Source organism: Falco cherrug, chromosome 7 (assembly GCF_023634085.1).
Source record: "Falco cherrug isolate bFalChe1 chromosome 7, bFalChe1.pri, whole genome shotgun sequence".
In the NCBI taxonomy this organism is placed as follows: Eukaryota; Metazoa; Chordata; class Aves; order Falconiformes; family Falconidae; genus Falco; species Falco cherrug.
This window is the reverse complement of record NC_073703.1, coordinates 60801078-60828036: the sequence shown is the minus strand read 5'-3', so window position 1 is coordinate 60828036 and position 26959 is coordinate 60801078. Positions and strand designations below refer to the sequence as shown.

General features: G+C 36.8%; 1 protein-coding gene across 1 annotated transcript in view; it reads right to left on the bottom strand.

Annotated features, from left to right (window-relative positions):
* Positions 1-26959, bottom strand: part of LOC102052852 (neuronal PAS domain-containing protein 3) — a 613283-nt gene that overhangs the window by 406720 nt on the left and 179604 nt on the right. Inside the window, exon 2 of the mRNA XM_055717189.1 lies at positions 21359-21603. Within this exon, the coding sequence (XP_055573164.1) occupies positions 21359-21603 (245 nt within the window). The remainder of the gene's footprint in view (positions 1-21358; positions 21604-26959) is intronic.

Here is a 26959-nt window from a genome sequence, read left to right as displayed (position 1 = left end):
TGGTCAGAAGCTTTTAAATTATGATAAACAAAACAAAACAAAGTTCCTGAATGTACAGAAATGAAAAGTAGGAAAAGACAGCAGCAATTATTGACAAAAGCACTTTCTTATGATGGAGGAGGGCATAAGGTGATAATTTAGTGTTCCAGCACAGATTTACTGGATAATGGCCAAATATTTCAAAGCAAACACAGCTGTAATGTTTATGTTAAAAACAACAGGCTAGGACAGCAGTAAGACATTCTGTATCCTTCAAATACTGAAAATAAATTGTTTCTTTTCACACAATAGAGAGAGAGATCGCTAAAGTGTAACATGACAGGAACCTCTGATAAAATGGTGTCTTCCTTATAGGAAGAATTTCTTACTTGCTTTGTTGAGTGCTTCTTAAAAGACAATCCCATTTGCTAGCGTCACTTAATGATTTTAATGAAATCAGAACTGAAACAGAAATAATGCTACTAACCATTAACGCTACTGCTGTTAATGCCAAAATCCATAAGAATGGAGAGAAGTTTTAGTTCTTTGTATCTTTAAAACCATTTTGAGTCTTTTTTTACAAACCTGGATTGGAACTGTATATGCTATACATATAAACACTGAATGAAAATAGTTACAATCCACTCCTGACAACTGAGCAAAAATTTGCCTTTAAATAGGGGGGGACTTTATCAAAGTGAGGATTGTAGAGTCTAGAAAATCAGATACAGCAAACACTCACTCTCTTTTTATTCTCTGTGCTCATAGGTGGCAACTCTATTTCAGATAATCTGCCTTAGCACAAATTTACTGGAAAATACAAAATGAAAAATAACTCTGTGGCCCACGTAAAGAAAATGTCTTACTGTAATGTTTATATATTGAAATGTACTTTATGACTCTACTACATTTAAGATATGCTTCTCTATGAATGTTTAAGTTAAGATGTTACAGTGTACTTACCAAGACCCAGAAAATTTAGTAAAATACACAATCTTAAAAATAACTCAGATTACAGAGTTTGTATTTTTCATTTTTAGATTTCATTATCAACAGCTGTTACATCTGGATGTATTTCAACTACTTGAAAGTTTAAACCACATATTCAAGCTTCATGCTTTTTATTCATTTGACATATACTAACAAATGAGAAACCAATGAGCATTGCTTTCAAGCCTTTGAGAAGGTGCTATCTATCAGTTACTCTATTTCCCAGCTCAGCTAAAAAAAATGAAAAAAAATCAAAAATTAAAAAATAAACAAATAAAAAAAACCCCAAACTAAAACTCCAACCCTGACCTCAAAGGATAAATCTCATAATGTCCATGTAATTTTGTATCAAAGAGCAACATAGATTCTAAATGTTAAACTGTGTCTTAAAGCAGTAATCTTTGTGTGCCTCCTGAATTGCCACTTTGTCTTCATGTCACTAATACTTTTGTAGTCCATGAGCTGATCATTGTATTAATCCTTTTTTAAAAAACTAAATTTGTAAAGAAATGTGCTAAGAATGCATGAGATTCTCATTTTCGGCAAGAAAAAGCATCAATGTAGTATTAAAAAACAACCACACCGAAATACACATTGCACTCCTACAGACAACGCATTAAATTTGTCTACTAACACATGTAAGTTCCACTTAAGTATTTTGTGTGTGTATCTAATTAAACACAGGTATGCATTAATGTATATGTAATAGACATGAACATAAAATATAAAAATATATTATATTCAAAATAGTCATTAAGATTCATCCTAGCAGTTCTGTCCCTGGGAAAACACATATATGTGTAACAAATTAACATGTACCCATACAGAGAGAGAGAAAGAGATACACTTATATGTATCCCCAGGATACATATAATAGAAGTTGGATCTCAGCTGAGGGAATTTTGAAATCCAGTCTCCTGTTTTTTATCCAAAGCATTTATTTCATATGGGTCTGGGTGATAGGAAACACTTCCTTTTCCATATTCACGTAGGTTTTTTGATAAACAGCAAAGCTAAAGTAATTCGACGGTGAATTAGGCCTTCTAAAGCTATACAGAAAGATGTTCAACAAGTAGTTTCATGTCACTTTTCTCGATTTATGTTACAGATATGTTTGTATTAAAAGACAAAAAGGATGAATTCTTTAACATTTCTGTACAAAAAATTATGTGCATAAACTAATGGGTTTTTTTTTCCTGATTGAACTTTATACACCATGTTCCATTTTGACTGAAACAGTGAAATAACTAGCATGTTGCCTCTCTGAAGCCGAAAGCAATTTCCTTTTCTAATTTTAGTTATGCAAAGCCTATGGGCATCATCAGCATTTAGTAATTAGTTTTATAATTACTGCTGTTTTGCTCACTGTCATTCAATTTTTCTTACAACATGGTCTGGGATTGAAACATCCCACATCCACAGCTGTGTAAATTGCCATCCATTTATAAGACAAAAAAAGTAACATTCAACATACATCATTATTCAGTCAAGAATGTGTTATTGGTACTTAGGTGATGCTTTGAGTACATAAGCTGCCCAGTAAAATAAAAAGAAAAATATAATTCAAATACTTAGTAAATGCTAGATAAGACAGGACAGCCTGGAAAATCTATATTAAAAATAAAATAATTTCCATTAAATAACATTTCAGTCTATTATTGATACCAATATCTGCTCCAAATATGGGGGGGGGTGGGGGGGTGGGGGGAATCTTTTTTGTTTAAAGATATGTTCAGGTACTGAGCTGAAGAACAGTCAAATTCAGATTTGCTGATATTGTAAATTTGACAATTATTGTTAGAAGAATTTTAGTCTGGCAACTAACTACAAAGTCATGTATTTATATAAATAGAATTATTCATCCATATAGTGGCAATAGATTTAGGCATAATATTACAAAATATTCTAAATTTTTGACCAGTTAATTTTCTGAGTCCTAGAAGTACAAATGGGTTTTGGTATAACATATTTGTTTAAGCCAAATTATTTGTCTTAATGAAATAATACCACAGCAAAATTAAAGTACTACTAGAATTCTTACATAACTGTTTTGCAAACATTATATTTTAAAATCTATTATTTTTAGAAATTTCTGATTTGAAATATGAGGTTAATTATGAGGTTTTAAAGGCTAGAAATGTAATATCTAAATAAGAACTAAAAAAAATATATTCTTGTCTTAAAATAAGTGTAATTTCTTCACTGAGCAAGAAGTGTTTTATTTTCTAGAATGTCTGGTTTAAAAAAAAAATCGTCATGGTGAGAAGAAAATTCCCACACAAGGTTCTGCTGGTGCCAGTCAGCTACCATGGATGCCAGAGCAGAGCTGTGCTCTCCGTGAGAACCAGCTTCCCTCTGCAGCAGTGAGACCAGAGAGCACTGGCACAAATGCTCAGAACGGGACACCAGCAGTGGGACAATTCATACCTGTAATTCCCTCCTTCCTACCAGAACGCAGATTAATATAATACTTTTAATCTTATTCCCTATGCTTGGTCAAGCTTAGCTAGGAGAAAACGGTGCTAATAAATGAAAAGCTGTTATAGACAAAGGGCAAGGCTGTGCTCAGCCCAGTGACAGGGTAGAGGAGACAGACCGCTGCAGAGGAACCATTTGGGCAGATTGCTTTCAAGGATTTTGACAGTAGTGTCCTCTATTTTATGTTTTGTGACACAGCTAAAAAGTCCTACCTTTTTGTCTCAAACGAATCAACGAGAAGGATAAAATGTTTTTTGCTATTCCTTTTATTGAAAAAAATCTTGGTTTAGACCACTTTTTAGTGAATACACAGTGTTCAGTATGACCCCCGTCAGAATTTTTCCCGAATAGAAAAATTTTAGACCCTTCAAACCTGAAAAACAAAAAACAAAGCTTTGTCTCCTGTCATGTACATCTTATGGGATGAGAAGACCCTCAGAATCAAGACTCAGGCTATGACAGTAGTGGTTACCCACTGATCTCCAGCCCTTACTAACTGATCTTACTTGCTGCTCCTTACGCATTAAGAGTTACAGTCTACTCCACGCCCACACTCACTAAGGTCTATAGCCTGCAAATTGCCTTTGTGGGCAACTCAACCATATTCCTGCTATAGAGAGACAGTGGACTCCCCTCACACAGGGTTACCAGCAAGGCTTTTCCATTGACACAACCCGAAGCTCATCGGGGCCTGCACACCCCACCACAGCCCACCCAGCTCCTGCCTCGGCTTCACCCACTGCAGTTCAGCAGAACCACAGTCCCTCTGAAGGCCACAAAATGGTGAGGGTGTCTGTCCCCAGGGATGCAGGTCTTTCAGGAAATAGCTAATAAAAACACGAAGCCTTCCTTTGAAGGACTGATGCCTACACATCATGCCAACAATTGACTTTCATCTTTTCCAAATCTTTTTGTGTTTCTTTTTTTTGTGATGTCAGAACTCTTCAAAGTGACAAAGGGGTTTAGGATTTTTTAGGTTTTCTGTTGGTTTTGGAGTTTTCTGTGTTTTGGTTTGGCTTTGGGGATTTTTTGTTCTTTTTTTTCCTTAGTATATGAAAACCTGTATATGGATAAATATCCTCACCATCTCTGTCTTCCTTCATTCCTTAAAAAGAAATATAAAGGAACCATATTGCATGTAATTTTTGAGCAGAATAAATAATTTCCATTTTTGAAACTAAAAGAAATATAGCCAGTTAGGGGATTATCTGGCTACATGCAACTAGATCAAACTTTCAGGGGGAAAAAAAGACCAAAAAACCAAAAAACAACCAAAAAACCAGCTGCGCATGCACACATATCCACCCCTCAAATCCAAACACAAAATCTGTGAAATCCAAATTTATGCATTTATGCCTCAGAAATTTTGGGCTTAATTACTGAAACACATAGGTCCACACGCAAAGCTTTTCCATCTCTGAAATACATAACACTTTTATTAAAATACTGCACGAAAAACACCTGAATAAAACTAGATTGTTTCCAACAGAAGAACTGGAGTATTATGTGCATTGAGGCACCACTCAAACTAGATGAAAAGCATGTCATGCACCATGCCCTCCACTTACTTGAACAACATGCTACACAGTATTTCAAAAAAAGCTGCAAAATGTCCTCTTCACATATTGCTCAGGACAACTATTACTAATCTACAGAAATATCATTACAGAAAGATCATTTAGAAGCTGGAGTAACTGATTTACTGGAATCTAGTTAGGTGCCTGTTCACACATGGGGACACAATTTGGTGGTGAAAAGCTGGGAGAAGGGGTTAGAATAACCTTTCTGCATTCCTAACAGGGAGAAACGCTTTGGGAATTCTGCACCTGCAAGTCAAAGGGCCTGAAAATCCCCTCTTCAATTTGGATGGATGCAGTAAAACATTGCAGAGGGGAAACAGAGGATTCTCTATGGAAGAAATGCTGTCTGATGGATGGAGCAGATAACTTTAGCTGTAATACCGTCTTTTTTGCTAGCTTTAGAATACAGTCTACAATAGCATGTGCAAAGTATTTTGAAATCTTCAAATTACAATTCTTATATAAATGTGAAGAAGTAATATTGTATATTCCAGAAACCTCTTCATTCATAAAATATTCCTGGCCATATGTCTGTAAGCTAATAGCGATCACCAAAAATGGCATGAAACATGGCACAAATAAGTGTGAAAAATAACACATGACATAGATCTGATACATCTTCAGGGAGAAGTTTCAGGGGAAAACACTCCAACGCTAGCAACATTCAGTGGCTACCAGAAATTTATTTCTTCTCATTTTGTCAGTGCCTATTAATCCCAACTATACTGACAGTCAAAGGTTAAAAAAGGGAATAAATTAACATTATTGTCAATCATTACATACAGAAGAATAATTAACTTGGTATGTTTATTTATCTACTTTCGCTACTTGATTAAATGAATGATTGATGACAGGTTCCTTGTTTTCTTTTTCTTTTTTTTTGTCAGTATAAATGATCAGTATGAAACTACACGGAGGCATTAAATTGAAATTGTTAGAAGCATCAAATATACTATAGATGGACTTTAAATTGAAATTGTTAGAAGCATCAAATATACTATAGACGGACTCAGCTGATTTCAGCTGTCTTGTTATTGTTATTAATTGTATATTGTAACTTACTAAAATACATTTTTACATACCTAAAGAACTCCTTTAATAGCAGAAATAATCTTTAACCTTACTTAATTTCCTCTCAAATATTATGTATTAACATTTAGGTTTCCCTTTTAAAAAATAGTGCTTTAAAAGTTCTGTAGAGAAGTCATGCAGATGAATGCAGTTATCCAATTTATCCTTGGATAAATATCCAATTTATCATTGGATAACTCATAACCAACAATGTGTGTAAAGAGGCCAAAGCATTCTTAAATGCTGGCTAATGTTCTGAGTAACACCACCTTAGTAAAGAGCTTTGGGGAAGAAATCAGGGCAAATATGGGTATGGTAAATTGAAAAATTGTTATTTGGGTAATGCGAGATGAGGGAAGAAAGTAATGTAGAGAGGGAGAGTCAGTTCTCTCCTCAGTCCGCCTGCTGAGAGCACACCTGATCTCCCGGCAGCCTGCTGCCAGGCAGGGCAGTGCTGAGTGACACCGCTTCAGATCACAGCATTTTATTTTTCTTCCTTACTCTCTTCACCAACAACAGAAGCAAGACCTAATGTTCTGATATCGCTTCCTGTAATGTAGCGTAGAACAGAAGGAATTGCCCCAAATTTTTGAAGGCAGCCGAAACCCCAAGCCTCTGAAGTGAGGACTGAAGCACCGCTGCTCCCGAGCTGACCAAAGGGTGCTGGCTGGGCATGGAAAGTTAACTGAATGCCACTGCATTTTTGGAAAGTTAAAGGAATTGACCTAGAAGCCTGAGGAGACAGCTTTTGTATGGGATTAAAAAGGAAGTAAAATATCTTTCTCCCAAAGCAATTCAGTGGTAAATGGCTGAGAGCTTGAAACCTTTGCCTGTTACAGAATTTAGTGTTGAGAACAGAGACTGAAGGAAGTCACCAGCAAAATCTGCAGCTTCATTTACACTTGTGAAGAAACTACCTGACTCTGAAGCGGTGAAGTGGTGACTTTTTCTTAAAGACAAGGCTCATGTCTTTTCATTACATGGAGCACTAGAGACAACTGACCTCAAATCATGCAGACAGTCTGAGTCCACTTAACTCCAATTTTGAACCAAGGGAAGTCTGGATTCAGGAGGAGTTATTTTCTTCCTACTTCCATACAAATTCTGACTCCAGTTAATATGCTTTCTTAGAAAGCAAGTTCCTCTTCCTTGCAGAGCCCTAACTTCAGTGCACCACACAGTACCAGGATTGTGAATGTGTGTGTGCATGCAGAGGTGACTTTAAGGCAGGTCTGGATGGAAGGGAACTTTTTGTGCATGCTCAGACAGGATCTCCTGAGCTCACTTAGTTTGGCTGTGCTCCGGTTTCTCTCGTCCAGATACAAAATTGATAACCCAACGTGCCAATGCAAGTTGTCTGAATAGGACAGGTATCAGACCGGAAGGAGGCACAAGGAACTCTTCAGACAACCCTGGACAGGTGTGCTTCCAGAGATGTTCTGAATTCTGTAGGTAAACTAACACTGCACTTGTACCTATCCTGGCCTATTCAATCTCCTAACTGCAAAAGCCACTTTCCCCAGATTACAGATACACAGATCACCCCAATCTCAACAGGTGGTGCCTGCTCTCCAAGTTCGGTTCTCTCCACTACAGCTTATTCCTACTGAAATAAATATGCCATTGAAACAAAATGCTGAGGGTAACCTTCATAATTCATCATTATTCCTGAAAATCTACCTGTTGACATTGTTCTGTCCTTATCAGCAAAGGAATCCAGAACGACTACAATTAGAGAGAAAAACTTGTGTATATTCCCAAAGTAAGAAAAATAGCCCTTAATATTACATCAAAATGATTATCAAATATATGTCACTGGGATAAACCAGAGAACATCAGGCTAGAATAGATACAGTGATTTTTACTTTAGGCTTTTATGACACTTACTGAAATATTGTGTTCAGCTGTGATTTCCTTCATTCTTGAAAATATGTTAGGAAATTGGATAGGACTCAGGTAAGAGCTACAAGAATGATTAGACTCGTGAAAGTCATTCCCTATAGTGAAAGGCTAAGAAAGCTCAATTTATTTAGTTACTGAAAAGAAGGTTAAGAGGATCACAATACCTACATGTGGAAGAGATTTCTGACAGTAGGCAGCTCATTAATCTAGTGAAAAAGGCATAACAAGATCCAGTGTTTGTAAGCTGAAATAAGACTACAAATGAGGTACAGTTTTTTCACTGTGACAGTAATTAAGCATTGGAACAATCTGCCCAGGGATGTAGTTGATTCTTTATCATTTAAATGCTTTACATCAGCATTAGATACTTTCCAAAGAGATAAACCTGTATCTCAAACAGATGCAGAAAATACTGGATGCGGTTCTCCGTCTGGGGTCTGCAAGAAGTCAGACTGGGTGCTTATCACAACTGCTCAACACCGTACCTCAACAAAACAGTTCTGCAAGTGCTCTGCACTTCAAGGACCAGTCATCTCATGGCCATCGTATCCATCCTTCATGTGCAGTTCAGTCCAGACTGAATGGAGACTGTCTCCAAAATTCACCTTCCTGTTCGGTAGGTGAAATAAGAACTCTTTCAGGACAGATATGGGCATCTTCAAAGATCATCCCATGCCAAGTTAACTGTCTGGCATCATCACTGCTGGAGACCAAATTACGTCAAAACTGCCAGTAAGCACACATTGGAAAGCTGTTTGAGCACTGACTTTGCCTAATGCCTCTAACCCAAGGAACATCTGCTGAGATGACTCCAAGCTAGTGATGGGTGACTCAATATGTAGACCTCATAAAATGTTGGAGCTTTTCGTCTCAAGGCTGCCATATGGCCTCTCAACATAGCTGTCTGTATGAAGAATACAGTTCCTTTATGTTTAATGAGGTTGTTGGAGAATCAACAGCCTCCATGAGGCTTTTGGAGAAAGCAACAAAAACAAAATGTATGGTGAGGTTAGGTGAGCTGCTAATTTTCCTCTCAGGTCCTTAGCAATATTGAGGGTGGGGGGGAAATTGCCCTTTAAGCTTTCAGGATAGTATGGTGGAGCAAAAGAACAGCAGAGAAAAGAAAGAGCACAGAGATAGAAACTACAGAGAGCAGGACAAGAAGAGTAAGTAAAAGCATTTATACACAAAATAAGCAGAAACAGCCTGACATATAAGGATAAAGAGAAAATAGTGTGCTAAAGTATTAAATAACAAAAGTATTTATCTTCAGAAAAAGAAAATACCATATTTCTTCATCTCTAGGAAGGGACAGAAAGAAACATTTAAAATGTAAACAAAAATAAACAATATGCCCTCAGAATGTGGTATGAGGTGGAAGCCCACAGCAAAATCACACCTAGACTTTCCATAGCATATACTTGCTCCAGGCTTCTGTAGGTTGTTTGTTTTTTTTAATACCTAGTTACTCTATTTTTTTTTCTTGTGACACTTAAAAAAATGGCAATGGACTATGAGACCTTTAAAAAATACTGAAGGGACTTCTTATTTTTACAAGAGATACTAATGAAAGCAATATAACATAGAGGTTCAATATTAAATGGATTAACAATATTTCTGAGTGTAAATCTTAATGTTATTCTGCAAACTGTCTCCTCACAGACATGGGTTAAATTTCCTAATGAAAATCTCATTAAACACAGTATTCGTGCAAAGGACATGAAGATAGTGTTATTTCTTAAGAACTGGACTCCTAGACCTGGGACACGGGAAGAGGGCTCTATTCCCTGCTCTGCCACACACTTCTCACGTGATATTGAACAAGACACTCCTGGCTGGCTTTGCAAATGTGCTTAACAGCTGCTTCTTATGATCAGATTACCAAAGTGATGAAATCTTTTGAAAATCTGGCTATTTATTTTGTTGCTGAATAGGATCAGAGATCTTTTGAAATCTGGCCCCAGTTGAGGTGCTGTACTCTTTTGAAAAGCTAGCCCTAAATCTGTATATGCCTCAATTTCTCTATTAACATTATCAGCACTGTTCTGCTTCATCAAGAGGCTGAGAAACAGCTAGCATACACAGCAATTCACATTTGAAAGGGGACATATAAATGTAGAGTTGCTCTGATAGTGGTGGAAATGTGATATATACTTCAAAAAGCAAACAAAAAAACCCAGCTCCTGATTCTTCCTAAACCTTTACACACCTGTGGTTCTCTATGAAATCTGAAGTAATGCTGACATTATTCTGCTTGCTATATGTAATGTTTGGGAATTGGCTATGTGTATGAAAATGTGAACAAAAATATTTTTCCCTCTCCCTTTTCCAATTTTTAATATGCATTTACTGAGTTTCCAGATCATGAAATAAGACACGGAATTTCGTACTTGCATGTGGTATCACCCCACGCAAAGCAAAGCAAAACCAATTTTTATATGACAGAAGTAGAACGCAGAGTAACAACACACACATGCTTGTGCAGATGCACCTGGCTAACTCAGCGAGTAAGAATTATAAGGAGTGATGTGCTCAAGCACTGAAATTAAGGTAAGCATTTTCTAACGGCTCCATTTATAAGGATGACTGTGGTGCAACTGGAGTTAAGTAGTTACATAGGGATTTGCCTTTCTTTCCTTCCTTCTTTAGAAACAGAAATCGCAGTACGTCTAAAATCTTTGAAATTGAAAATAAAAATATCCACCTTGGTTTAAAAGCTAGCAAATAAACAGAAAAGACGTGTCTTAAGGGAGCTCGATATTTTAAAACAACACCTAAGTCCCCAACTCTGTGGAGATACTTATTTTGCTTGCAATCTTGGATAGATATAGGGGCTTACACATTCTCTAAATTGTAAGCTCTCTATGAAGGGTGCTCTTTAATTACAGACAGCTAATGAAAACAGTTTTTACTGATCTCTCTAATGTCCTGGGAAAGTCTTTACTATGGATTCATTGTATTCTACTTTATATCCCTGATTGAAATGGGAGACCACAAGAGCATAGGGATTTGGTGGAAACTCGATTTCCTTCCTCTGGCTTCAAAGAGAAGTTGCAGAAATTAAGCTGCATTGATATTGTGGTCAAACTTTGGTCAGACTGTGTTTATACTTGCATATTATATAGATATAAAATCACTGCACTTTGGTTTTTAAAATTGCTGGGTCTACCTTCAACATCTAAATCTTGCTGTGTTGACCACAGGTATCCAATGTAACTATTACAGAAAAACAAGAATTATTATTAAATCCATATACTTCAAACTTAACTTTCAGGGCTCTGACTACTATTTACTCCAAATACTGAGACAGCCACTTTGGAAAATACTAATAAATATATAACTGCAAACATATGAGATGGGAAATATAGATTTACTCTTTTCATAAAAAAAAAAAGGTTTGTGCATGTTCTTTCACTTCAGACAAAATATTTTTTTTACTTGTGATATAAAGGGATGTTACTTTTGGTGAAACAAATATTATGAAATTCCATTCATTTACACTGCTTTATTCCCTCATGTCTACATACTAATAAGGACATGACTACCTGTGTCTGGGGGGTTTTTTTGTTGTGTGTGGGTTTTGGTGTTTTGGTTCTTTTTGTTGGGGTTTTTTTTTAAGGTCTCTGCTATATTAATTATCAGCTTGTTAATTTGTTTCTTTAGCTCTTCATACAGATGTATTCATTATCTCCACAATGAACTTAACGAGGTCTAAAAGAGGCAACCATTCAACTGGAGATATATGATAAAAGTTCAGATGACCCAGAAAACCAATAAACTAAATTAACAGAAGAAACAAAGGCTAAGCTCTATTGAATTTAGCAGGACTTGGAGCATGTCCTTACATTCCCTGCTCAGCTGAGGAGACTCAGGTATGATAACTATACTGAAACTGTTAAATCCAACCACAAGATCCAATTCCTCAACCACTTTCAGTTGCAAACTGGAGCACTACAGTATTAAGCTTTAGCTTGTGTCCAAAATGCTTTTCAGCACAGACACTTTTATTCTGTTCAGAAAAGGACAAATATAAAGACAAACAAAAGCTCTATCAGATATTGCAATCTACAGATAGCAACAGACCTTTTTCATTTTACATATCAAAAACTACAGCAGCGATTACTTTTTGTCTGTTTCTGATTACTAAAAGCAAAAAGCAGAACAAGCACTTTTGGCACACCGGACTTATTGCACATCTGTAATTGGCTAACCCCATCATGTGCATTATTTGAAAAAGTTGTGTAGACTGCACATACAATTTAAGATATTCATGCTTCTAAAAAAGACCACCTGGAGCTAATGCATGCAACATAAGACATGCATGTAAAAATCATATGGAAACATTTTATTAAGAGCTTTGGAAAACTGGATTTTTGTGACACTGACTTTTACATGGAAACTTCTACTGGATAAAAATCCGTATCATTATATAATGACAAGAAATTAGCTTGGTTTGGATTTGAAAGTTTTCCCTGATGTTTTTTACCATCCTTGCCAAGGTTGGAGACATTACAACTGTTGACACTATTCTCCTCCTGACATATTTACCTCTGCAAGTCTGAAGCCTGTGCTGTTGCTAAAACCTGCTAGCCAATATCATCAATGTTCTCAACCATGAATTATAATGACGACACCCACCATCTTTCAGCTGGAATGAGGAAGGTATGTTCTCAACTCGGGGGTGGATTTTGAATGACACAGGATTATTGTGCACAGAAAGGCAGGCCCATCGAAGGAAGATAGAATGAATTGAAAAGTTAAAAACTATTTAGGGTTTCTTTTAAATATTAATATTCTTCTCCAGGTTGCCCTCATTACCAAGACTGCATTAAGAATGCAAACATGTAGAAGAAAATGCAGGACTACAAAAAAGAGAGAGTCAACGCTGGAAGCCGCATACAGGAGGAAGACATTATCCATATTCAGTGTTCCAGCTAAAAACTCAAAAACAAAGAATGGTTAAGAAAAATACACTGTATTAAAAGAACATAATGAAAATGCAAAAACGACCAAGTCAATGTAACAGCCCAAGAAGAGAAAAAGGAAGGTGAAATGCAGTGTAATAGAATGGAAATACAGTAGTGGCTGGGAATGAGAGCAAAGTCATGCAAGCCGCCTGTTCTATTTCCTTGCTCTTTAAAACACTTCCTGTCTGGTTGTTTTCCTAGCTAATTGTTAAGATGCAAGGTGTGGAGTTCTAGCAATAAACAACTCTTCCAGGGACTGACATCTGATTGACAACATTTTAGAAAGAGTATTAATTTTTTACCAATAGTAAATGTGTGTCTCCACAGAAGTGATGGATAGAACTTTTTACGAGACAAATAAAGCACCATAGGAAACTAAAACATTCTATCATTTCTGCTAGCAGAACTGGAAGGATCAGGTAGGTTCTTTTTATGCCTTTGTTCATGCAAAAAAGGAGAGCTGAACTTGAGATGTTTTCCCGTTGTTCCTGTTCTGCATCTCAAGAAAACCAAAACCTTTCGAAGTCTTGTAACAAAATTAACTACTTGGGAACAACCTGTAGCTTGGAGTTTAGGACAGCAAATATAAATATGAATATTATAATCATTATAAAAATTCAATAATATTTTTCATTTCATTATACTGAAATAAACACATTTTAGGTTTGCTTTATTGAGCGGCATAGATCATTGTTTATCATCCAAACATCATTGCAGTTTGCAAATTTGAAATCAGCACTTGTGCCGTGTTTATTGCCAGTTCATTGAAGATCATGCCCAGAGTGCTTTCTGCAGGAAACCACAGAAACTCTTTCCTAATAGTACTTTTCACTTCAATTTACTTTCCAAGATCAATCAGTTTATAAAGTTAATGTGTTTCGCTTGGTTCTGCCAATACAATATTCTTCCAGTATTTTAAAATCATAATTCTTATGCACTAGTAAGTCAAATGCCTTACAAATACTTCAGTATAAAAAGCATATCCTGGTTAACTGGACTTGCAATTTCAGAGAATTAAGCTGTGTTTGTTTTATAAGAATTATTGTCCCTTTACCCATGTTTGCTGAAAAAATACACGATCTTACCTTTATCCCTTTATTGCAGGAATTTTCCCAATATTTTGCCTGCAACTACTCTGACGCTAAGACAGCTCAGTACCGCAACCGCCACACCACCACCACTGCAAAGAATGGGTGATGCTGCAAACTGTATCAGGCTGATATCAGAGGTAACCCAATCCTTGTCTGAAGAACGCGCACAATTTATTCAACAGTTCTGGAATATCTGAGAAACACAGCAAGCTGGGATTCACGATGATGATGCCCAAGAGTTTCAGAGTCCCTTGCTTATACCATGGCAGGTAACCTACCAAAGCAACACGCAACTGTGATGACTGCTGTGGAGCAAGGCCAGTGTGTATTACTGTGATGTCAGGGGTTTCCTTGCTCTGTTGGTAAGATCTGCTTTTTCTGGCACATCTAAGAATTATACTCTTTTGTTTTTCAAGTACTTTTAGAGTTTGATTCAGACACTAAAGAAAGATTCCTAGTTTCCCCAGCAGAAAAGATAGAGATAGCATTCATCATGTACGGGTACAACTCAAACACACAGCAGGCAGTTCTTGGAGCCTCACGCTTGGGACTCCAGCATTTGAATTCCAGAAGCAGAATACTTTTGCATGGGAAGCTTGAGAGAGAAACAAGGAGGATTGAGCAAGACAACAAAATCCACAACAAGCTATAATAATCCCATTTTGATTAAGACATATGATATAGAATCATATGATCATTTAGTTTGGCAAAGACCTTTAATATCATTGAGTCCAACTGTAAATCTAACACTGCCAAGTCCACCAAACTATAAATTCTGGCAGCAGAATTCTCCTCCCCAAGTTTTTATATTGTTGATGACTATGATTGCATATGCTCCCTGAACGCTGCCGTAACAGTAACCTGAGCTATAAAGGCCGGCAGAATGGATTCTGCACAGACAAGCACTTGAAGAAACCTGTATCAAGCTCCCCTGCCTTTGCTACAACCACAAGTTTTACCGTACCTTACTGCTAATGAGCCTATATTGTTGCCAGAATTTTTCCCATTTCTAATACAAATAAACCAATTTTTTTCTTTCAGTTTTCTAATCCTGGTAGATTTTTACTTAATTTATCTGCTTGTCTTTGTAAACTTCCTGCACCTAAGAGAGTCTAGTTTATCCTAACTGTTATGTATTTCCCTTTTATTCCCAAAGTTTTACATAAATACATACATCTTTTTTCAAATACTTGATTTCACTTCCATTCTAAAAAAGGATGCAGTTTTATAATTTTAAGGTGCACAGAAGATGGCAGTTTCATAATTTGAGTTCTAGTCAACATTTATTCTAATTTTTCCATCAACATTTTTCCTCACAATCAATTTCACACATAAGTTTCTCCATTAGTCAATTAGTCCCTCAAAAGCACTGAGTATATTGGTTGGCACCCTCCTCCATTTGCAGAGATTGAAAGCAATCAGGTCATGATCACTTGTCACTAGGCAACCACCAACTCTGAGTCCAGTATTCAATTCATCTTATCTATCACAATGAGATTCAAACAGAGCTACCTCATTTTGGCTTCCACATCTTTCATACTAGAAAACCATCAATAATCCTCACAAAGAACATTAATGTTTTACCACTGTCTGTCTGAAATTTCCAGCACTCCTTTCCTACATTCAAACCACACCTAATCGCTTTTTCCTTTACCCTGTGTAATAGGTTGATGACTAAGCTACCTGTTCCTATGGCTGCACTGCCCCTATGGCCACATAAACAGGTTTACAATGGATAGACATTATGTTTACAATCAGTGTTTGATACTGGCACACAGAGCACTTTATAGTGGCCTACACATAAACAAGAATCAGATTCTCATAAGAAAAACACCTACAAGACAGGGAGAAATAAATTACGGGGCTACCTAGAATTGTCCAGCACAAGGGCAGATGTTCCACACCAAGCGGGATGGCCAGATCCGGAGAACCTTTCCATAACAAGCAATACTGCCAATTCACCTGCGCCATGTTGTTTTCATCTCATGCACCTTTTCATGTCTAACAGTGAAAACCAATGTCTTCGGCCACAAACACTGAGGAAGAAAGTAATTCTTATTTCTTTGCCCCTATAGAGGGTTTCCCTCAGATAGAATTGTGTGGCGGTTCAGAAGCAAAGACTGGTCTTAGCAGAAGGCCTGGGTGGTTCGGCAGAGAAAAGCTTGTACTATCTTGCCTCTCCTGCTCTGAAGACAACTATCAGTTTAAAATATGAAAGGTTAACAACAGGTAATGTTATCTAAGGGTTTCCACAATGAGAACATTCAGAAGAGAACCATTTATTTATCTCTAAAAAATGCATACATATCCAGCATAAAAATTATCAGAAAAAGATACTTAATGAAAGTAACCTCACTTGATATTTGGGATAACAATTACCATACTTTCCAATTATCATTATCGCTTATTTTCTTTCCCAGAGAATTCAAAGCTCTGGACTTACTTCCTCAGCACCAAGTTCCATAATACGATAAGACTTCATTTTCAGCCTACTCTTACATGCTTTGTTTATGTTGAGAATGGATCCTTTGGAAAATATGCAAGTTTAAAGGCAACAGGTGTCATTTTGTGTTAAAGTTTAATTTTTTCTTCTGTGATTACCAAAACAACGTCTTCTTTTTTTTTTTTTTTTTTTGTCATTACCACAGCAGAACTGAAGTAACATTGGATGCTTTTATTGCAAGCAACGTGTCAGAGGCATATTTAGTTACATTGGACAAGAACAATTTGGACAAGAAAAACTTGAGTTCACCACAAACACTTTTGACAGCATCTGATTTCTTTTTATACTGATATATATTAATTCCAGAACACAGATGTGTAAAACTACCTAATGGGAGAACATGTAACACTAAGAGTACAGATGGCTAAACTAAAAGTGACATTCTTCACACAATCTACCAGTCAATCAGTACTATTTACCAAAGTCCTTTTCACTCCTCAGCTAGAATCTCTCATTCGCCTGTTCTACTACAGCAGAACATAAGTAAGGTTATTACACTTATGTAGCATAAAATGTAAAGATTTGGCTTAAAAAAACCCTTTTTTTTAAAAAAAAGCAGCTCATGATAAACTCACTTATACCTTGAGATTATGGATAATCCCACAATCACTTTTTTTTTTTCATACAAAGAGAAGACATGCCCGAAGTTGTTTTAGGTAATCTAATTTCCATATGCAACATCACTTGGCAGGAAATTAGACTCATGGCTTTGCACAAACACTTGTTTGTACCTCCAAAGACAGAAATGAACACCTCCCTTCAACAAAAAAGGAATGAAAATCTAATATATTTTGATGCTATCATGGCAAATTTCCAGGACAAGGGTTTGTAAAATTAGGCACAGACTACTGGATTTAATTGCTGCTTCAAAAGTAACATTAATGGCAAATGCTGGGACTGGTGCTCAAGACAGAGTCATGAGCCTTCTTTTTATAGTGACAGTGGTCACACACCAGTGCCAGTGTCCCAAAGATGCCCAAAAAGCAAATACATGCCATGACTTTACATCAGCCAAACACATTCAGCACACTAGAGAACATCACGGTGCTTCATACTGCTCCCCACCCTTCCTCTCTTTATTTGAAGAAAAAGGAAGAAAATATGGCTTGGTAAGAACACCTATGGAGTAGCAGAAAAAAAACATTAAAACTGCATGATCTTTGAACTCTTTCAACAACAGTCTGTGCTAAAAATATAAAGAAATTTGGAGTCAATCATTTGGAGAAAATATTTCAAAATATGAAGGTTCTCACTCCTCAGAAGGGTCTGGCATGGGTCAGGCAATCAGAACGCGCAAGGGGGCTATGCCATGGAAAGCACCACTTACTGGCTGAGCACACAGTACAGACTATAAAAATGCTTCCATTACCAGATCAGAACTTTCAAAAAGCTCACCTTTGGGTGCAAAACATTGATCAGCAGCTCATTTGCTGTTCTCCTCAGAACATACCCCTTAAATACTGGGAGTCAAACAAAGACTTTTGGAGGGACTGAAACAGAATAGTACTGATATTCATAACATATTGTATATAGCATGTAAAGAATAACCATTTTATTTCTACTGACTCTAAATAACTTTTTGATTATTTTCTGCCATACGAGAATCATGTCCTGGTCTTTAAGAACTGTAATCTGTAAATTCATCTGCTATAACTTGTGTGCGTATTTGTTTACAAGGACTAATACTTCCTACATAAAGAAAGCCTTAGACAATGTACGAATAAAAATTGACTGAAGCCTGCTGTATTAGAAGGTGGAAAATTTATCCATTTTTAGCAAATGTCAAATCATTGGCTATTGCTTTTAAGATTAATAAAAGATATAATGGTTTCTAGATAGCCTCTAAATAAAGATTACTATGAATGGAGAAATGATTTACCAATAGTCACCACAATGAGATTTCTTTAAAGGTTACAATCATCAGTTATTTAGCTGAAACAGTGCTGAGAATGCCTGGTCATTTCTTGAATAATGCATAATGTTCATTGTAGATTTGATCTGTATTTTAACAATACAGATATTTCTAAAATAATGGAGAAAACTATCTGTTACTTTCCAACTGCTCAAGATAGTTACATGAAGTAATTGTCTCTGAAAATATTATATGGAGTTACATGACTGTTCATTTGCAAGAACAACTTGTAGTGATCGCTACACAGTAAGGCATAAGAAAACAAACTCATCAGGTTTTATAGACTTTTAAGAAAAGCTGTGATAAATACAGGGCATAGAAAAGGACCTTCCTGGAATACTAAAATAAAATTATTAAATTGCTGTATAGTACAGGGGGACAAATGTAAAACTAACCTTTGAAAATTTACAATTAAAAAAGCAGGACCAACAAACACATTTGGCGGGGGGGGGGGGGGGGGGGGGGCGCAGGGAAGCAGTTGGCTACGCAACATAAATACCTCTGATATAATTTTCCAAATACCTTTAAGTCTATCCAGAAGATTGCTCGGGCACACACAAAGTATAAGGTCTAGTGTTTTATTGTAGGATTATCAACCATACTTCATGTGAAGCTGCAAGCTATTTATGTGAGCTTGTTTCTCCATATGAACTTCTTCAAGAGCAGCAAAACCCAACCTTAATAAATGAAAATTAATTTATTTTGATGTAATTTCATGAATGTTTGATCAGAATGTGTTAACAGGTTTCAGTGTAAGGAGAACTGGTGAAGTAATAAAATATACCTCTACTATACAGTTAAACCTGCTTATGGGAAACTCTTGTACAATGAAACACTGTTTATTCAAGCATTATTTTGATATACTGAACACAAATAATGCAATCCTACTTAATATAAAGCTAAGTACTCAACAGGGGGGTGGGGGGAAACAAAACCCCTTCCCCAGCTCCCCACAACCCCTATGCCTAGAGGGATGGGAACCATATCACCAGATCAGTGGAGAAGCAGGATTATTTTATCAGGTAAGGTGAAAGACATTAAATGTTTACCTAGCTTTTTTTGTAGTGAGAAACGTGTTATTCTAGGCCAGAGTATTTATGATGTTGTCTAAGAATAAGGTTTCGTTCTCCCTCTAAACTATTTTCTTCATTAGAATCTGTGCCCAAAAAGGAATATTCAGGTATATATTCCACAAGTGGTTAATGAAAAACAAAACAAAACAAAACAAAACAACAAAAAAACCCCACCAGCCAGATACTCCAAAAACATACACAGAGATCTGCAGAGATCAGACTTTCCATAATACAGGACAGCTTGTAGAAGCACTGTATGTCTGTTAGCAACAGGAATTTTGGGAGGAATTATTTGTTTTAACAGACAGATCACAGATTGTACAGCAGTTCACTTTACATCCACCTTGAAACACTGTTAAATTGCCTGAGAATAAACTCTCATCTTGAAAAAATGGGGAACTTTTGCGTATTACATCAGAAGCCTGATGAACCACATTATACTCATGCTCTGGATGATGTAATTACTACTTTTTTTTTTTTTTCTCCCTGAAAATTATATATGATGTGGCAGATAATATAAATGAAATATATGAAATGACGCAAATGTGTCCAGCTACCAAATCATCACCCTGAAAGTCCTTTGCTTTTACCCTCCATGTCTATCTCTGTCCACTGAAAATTATAACTTTCCTTAACTAATATTACTTCCTTTAAATGGAAGAGCAGGTAAAAGGCCTTTGCACCATCAATACCAGTAAACTTTCAGCAGCAGCTGTGGGCTGATAAATAAGATTCTATTTCTCCCTCCTCCCCTCACCCTTAAAGGTATCTTTTTCTTTTGCCTCATGCTATATACAGTCTTTTCAGTTTAGTGTAGACTGAGTTTAAGTTTCATCATGTGTAGGAAAAAAACTGAAGTGCACAAATCTCATATGCCTCTTTCCAAACTATGTTTCCTCCAAAATGTGAGATCAGTAGCTAAAATAAAACAGCGTAGTTTTCTGCGCTGTCAAAGCCAGGACAACCAAAATTCCCAGGTTATGGTAACTTTGAGTTCTTGCTGTTAACGCAGCTTGCTCTCTATTTTACAATACTTATCAGACAGCAAGATCACACTCATCTACATAAGTAACATGAGTAAAAATAAAAAAAATTACAAAAAAATGACCAGTTTACAGAAGTCCTTGGAAACACTACATAGGACCAACATGCACATAGCCTCTAAAACAACCGATTCCTCTGTTACCTGACTTCTGTGGCAACTCATGTCTAAAACATTGATTTTCCTGCCCAACTGCTTGTTTGAGCATGAAAAGAGGGTGTTTAATATTGAAAACAGTCTATTTTGGCTGAAATGTTGACAGATGCCTACGGGCTGAGAAGTCAAAATAATTTCTATACACATTACAAGATGATATATAAAATCCTGTTCTCTAATATGAAGATTTAAATGTTTTGATGTGATGCTTTCAAACTTCAGAATACATGATTCTGCCTTTAAGGTCTAGCCAGAGAATTAAGATATTGAATCCTCAAATCAAGAAATAATGCCATGTTCCACTCAAACACATCCTTATATAAAACACTAAACCAAAGCAATGGCTAACTTCAAACAATTTAGTCTATGTCACCCAGAAGATATACAGCTGTAATAATTACATCAATAGGTTCCTTGTTAAATAAAAAAAATAAATAAGAGGTTTATTTCACCTTCACATGGTGTCTTTCTCATGCAGACCTCAGATTTCCACATTTGTATCCCTTTAAAGGATTTGATATGCAGGGAAAGAAGAAAGGATGATGGTAAAAATTTCAATTTAGCGGTTACTAAAGGCTGCCATATTCGATACTATACAACATATTATTCCATACCTTTTACTGATGTATTAGGTGGAGGTCCTTCCATTCTCAAGTTCCACGGAGGATCACCTTGATTAGCAAAGTCCCTCATTTTCAGATAGCTAATTGTAAGTCGGATGATGGATGCCTTGTCAAGCTGGCTGGTAATGGCTGCAGGCAGTGGCAACAACTTTGCCAACTCATAGAATTCAAAATTCTCCTTTCCCCGGCGAGAGCGAGCAGCATCTCGGGATTTCTCCTTCCTCAAAGCTTGTAAACTGAAAGAAAATAAACAAAGTAGGACATTCATCAATATTAGCGTTCTGTCACATTTAACCAATTTGCTTTTTCACTGCTGGTCTTCTGTACAAATTACTACATTTACAAAATGCTGCTGTGTATGGATGTACAGACTTCAGGATATATTTAATGGTACTCCAGTCTTTGAATGATTAAAACTAATGATAATATTTGAGTTTCAGTGGTAGCCAACATATTGACTACTCCTAACTCATTTCAGCCACTTTCTTTTTAGCCTGCCCTTCCTTTCTCTGCTGCCAGCTGCAAGAAAAGATTCCCAAGAATGCTGTGTATGTGGAGTTTATCTGCCTAGATGTCATTGCTTCTCCTGACTCATTGTACCCAATTTTGTCTAAATTTGTGCCAAACTCTGACTCTTGGGAAAAGAAGGTTAAAAGTAGATGACTGAAGTGTGTGCTACCTCTGGCAGGGGTTGCGGTGCAGCCAAGATGACCAAACAGGTTGTACAGTGACCTCTTAGCCACAGAAGTTTAAGTCTGGTGAAATGATGTAAACCTTCCTGGATTTCATTAAGCTGCTCTTTTTGAGTGGTTCAGCTGTCCCTGCTGTGGGAACAGCAACCTTTGTCAGCGGGGGAAGCAAGCAGTTAACACAGTTATGTGCTTCACATGTCTGATTGTAATTCACTACCACATACATGCCAGCCTGACAACTTTTTGGACAGAAAGGACCTCCTGCATTACACTGAACAGGTGGAAATCCAAAGACATTCATTTAGTCCTATTGCATCACTTGCTACCACCCATACACAACACCTAAAGGTAACTTGGATTTTACTTCCTGGCCTATTTGTTTAATATGTGTAAAACTGCTGAATGCACTTTTTTTTTTTAACTAACTTTTTTTGTTGCATGGTTTGGGACAAAGAAATGTACAATACTTCCCGAAAGATTAGGAGTCAATGTGTAGATAATACAAAGAACAGATAGTATTTTTTTTTTGAGACAGAGCATTCAACTCAGGATATGATAAGCTTGACCAGACCTCTGTCTCAGTGCATAGTGTTTGGTGCTGATGCTGAGGGTGGGTGTCTACCAATCAGTGTAAGGTGAGTAGAAATTATTCTTATTCATCACAAACCCCTTTGCTTCATTTATTTACTTATTAATTTGATGAAGTTGCAGCCACGATTCCATTAACTAGTCATTGGTTTACAACAGAGCTGGAATTCAATCAATGTATAACGGAACAGCAAACGCTTCTCATAAGCTTCCACAGCTCTTCCTGAAACCCTGGATTTTACCAACAAAAAAATCATAACAGCCAGATATACAAAAGCACTCTGGCATGTGAAGTAGATCAGTAGAATTTAGGCACACATATCGAATACCATGATTCTGAGACCTCTGCTTAACTATCTTTCTAATTGGGAAATAATTTAAACTTCAGTGTCTCTTATTTTAATATTCTTACCCAGCTGCATTTTTCTGCCTGTCTGTGCCACCTCAGAATTGAAAGGGCAGATCAGCTGGGCCCTTAAAACACAAATTAAATCCCTCCATCACACTTCTCTGAGAATGCTTAACAAATTATATTCCCTACACAATTCTATACTAATAGCAATCATATCTAAAAATACAGCCTGGCTAAGAAATAGGGATGGTGAGATAAAGGTACGGGAGGAAATGGCACATCCTTACCCATAGGTAAGGAACCTACTGAATCCCACAATAAAGTACATACTTGTCTTTATGAACTCTATATAGACAGCTAGCAGCTAGATTTGTAAGTTATATTCCAGGAGAAAAGTACCTGAAAAATAAAATTTCACAATGCTTGTTGAGGATGCATCTCTGTTGAATTTCATACCTTCATAGATGTGTAAAATCCCTCAAAAGGTGCATTAAATATAGCTGATAGAAATATTTTATGTATATAGAGAAACCTGGAAGCACAGCTCTGTGAGGTGTGAACCGTCTAATTAATTTCAGTGCAGTAAGGTACCCTAATACAAGCTAAATTCCCACAACAGTAACATAAGGAAGAGCAGGTAAGTTTCTCTGCCCAATTGCTTGCAAGTGAAAGCTCATTTTCAGGGCGCAAGGGATGGCCTTTACTATGTGCCATCACACTTTTTTCTCCAGAAGCTGAGGTTGAGGACCTCAAGTCCCCAAATCAAGTTTGAAGAATCCAGAAGAGCTGAGATTCTAGATCTGTTATGAAAGTCTGCACCAAGTGGTTCACACCTTCTTTCCAAAGCACTTGATTATGCTTATGGAAAATTCTTATGGAAGAAGGGGGCTTTTTGGGGATCCCTAGTAAAACAAATCAGAAACATTACAGATCCCAGCAATTTTTGAAATTGAAGAAAAGTCAGAAATTGAATGGTGATAGAATATTCCTTAGTAACACCAAAGACTGAATCCACAGTTTACAAGTCCTGTATAGGGTTCAGGAGATTGCTGAAATTGAGTAAAATATTGCAGTAGAAAAATATGTAATACTTTACTGTATTATTAACAATTTACAATGGCAGTCAGTTAAGCTGAAAAGCGAGGCTACCTGTGCAAGTAAACAGCATCCTTTGAAAGTCACCTATGTGTATTCAACCTTTTACAATAAAAAACAGTCCCGAAGTACAAGGGATGGGAAGCTGATATAATAGACATACAAAAGAAACTCCTGAGAAATAGTATTATCAATAACATGTTTTTCCTCCCAGTCATTTGTGGAAGCTTCACCAAGTGACTCAGGTCAAGGAGTTTGTAGCTTGTAGCACTTTCCTCTTGGCATCAGTGCATTAAGCTAAATTTACAAACAGTATATGTCGAAATGTGCACAGAAGTCCTAACTTCTACTCTACATAATTCCACCAGGGAAACACTCTTATAGTGTTGGACACTACAGTTATGCTGGTACAATGGGTCCTTAATTTAGAAGCAGCGATTTCCTCAGCAGGATGCAGGAATTCCCTAGATATGGCCTAAACATCACTGTTAATACTCTCTGGCACCTGTGATTCTGATAGGCAAAATCAGCTCCATCATCAGATGCTAACAGAACAAAGTGCTGGCACTGATAATCCCAAGAGGATGCTAGAAAAGAGAGCTGTGAAGCTCACAACAGAAAGCAGTGGTGCTGGCACAGGAGCAAAACACATCTTACGTTCTGTCACACGGCACTGGGATTAGAGTTGATTCTTGGTAAGTTAACTTACTAGGGTATCGGGCTACAAATACCCACATGGTGTCCTGCTAATGAGAAAAACAAAAATGTGGGAAACTATACCCATGTTTACTAAGTGGATTTCAAAAACATTCAGAAAGCACCAAGAAAGCAAGCACCACACATGTGAGAGCTCTCACATGATAGAGAAGGTCCTCCAACAGACAAGCAAATGTACATATGCTATCCATAGTACCAACAAGAAAGTAATAGTGGGAAGTATACCCAAGGGATACAAATATTCCTCCCTCTGCCTTCTGTGGAGAAAGGGAAGGAGCTCAGATAATTGGATCAGAGTGCATCACCGTACGATATCAGATGATGTCATCATCAATAGCAAAACTTCATGCGTTCCCTTAAGAACATACTTCTCAAAGAATTTCCATATACTGAGTCCACTAAAGAAGACTAAGAGGTTTCCAGCTGCTAGCTCCTGATAATTCAGAGATGCAGTACCATATAAACAGGATATTTAATGGCTAGTAAAGTAATGCTATTTTAGATAGCAGGCTTCTAAAATATATATTATTTTTCCTTTTAGGGGCTTTCCAGATGGACTGATACAAAAGGGGTCTGTTTTTTACAGATGAAAGGGTACAATAAATATTACCATACAATTTTAAAATGGTGTACACAACATTTCTAAAGTAGATTTTCTATTGAAAACACAGCAGATGCAGAAGACATGATAATATGGTGTTGCATAAAAGTTTTATTGGTACTCATAACTCACTTGTGATTTCATTGTGCTTGTGGTCATTCCAAGCATAACCTGCTTCATATTTTATTTCACATCATTTAATATATTTTATATTCATAAGCATATACATGCATCCATATCTGTGTGCACACCCACAAGCTCCACATGTCTGGCAGATCATCATCTGTCACTTTAAAGATGGAACAATCACAGCTCCTAATTTTTGCAGAGTATAATGGCAATCAAACATATTACAGCATATCAACAGATGTACTGACCTATATTAGCAATGATTTTTTAGCATATCAGTACCTCGCTTCTGTGTCTTGGTTTGGGCAGTAAAAATCAGTGAAATAAACTAATTCCATGAGTTTGCGTTTTGAATGAAAACAGGGGAACGGTCATGGTTACAAATATTTCTATCTGTAATTTCAAAATATAGCTTGGAAGTAGATATATCACAGAGTTGCCTGCCCAGTGTTAGAAAGGCAGCTTGCATTTACATTTCACCTATGCTGTTCCCTTAAGCCTGACACAGGCAATCTCCCCGCCAAGCAAGGCTTCTCAGAAATGTCGGTCTCTCCCTGCTCAGCCCCACGTAACAGCGCCGGCAGGGTTTTACGGTACCCTTGCTGTACTTGTCATAAATAGAGATTGGACTGGGGACGATGGCCATAAAACAAGGTTTGAGGGACAGACGGGCTGCTGAGCTCCAGCTATAATGGCTCCAGCCAACAGACAGCTTGTCTGCAGTGTGCCGTCATAGTTTTTGCTCATTTTCATTAACTACAAGCAGAGAAGTATGGCAAACTCTCACAAAGGATGCACAGTATTTTTGATAATTCTATTGAAATCCTTCCTGCTTTCAGGAGAAACTTCACAAATGCAACAGTATACCAGAACAGAGCACTTTTTCTTGTAATACTAAACAATATCACACTTGTTAATTCAGCTGTTATCGACCACTAGTGAATTTCTTAAGCCTCTAACAACAACACGGATTAGTAGCAGCAAAACCAGATACAGTACAAAAATAACAACAATATCTAATAATGTTTACAACAAGCTTTATAGAGAACGAAGCAATATGCCTGGGTGTATTTTTATATTAGTCTAGTCTTTTAAATTCAAGGATCAAAAGGTCCACTATAAACATTATCCAACTCTCCAAAGAACGCAGTCAGATGGATGTTATATCCATTTCACAGAAAAGAAATCAAATATATGGAAAGGATGTGCAACATTAGAGCACACAATGAATCTGTGACAAAAAAAAAAAAGAAAAAAGAGGAGGACGGGAGCCAAGTGATCCAACCCCATCAACCTCCTGAAAGAGACTTTCAATTATGTATGTCCTTCTGTGCATATTGTTTTCCAATACAAATAACAGAAGAATGCTTACTTGCCATTGACTTTAGTTGTAGTATTACATACAGAAATAAATTTAT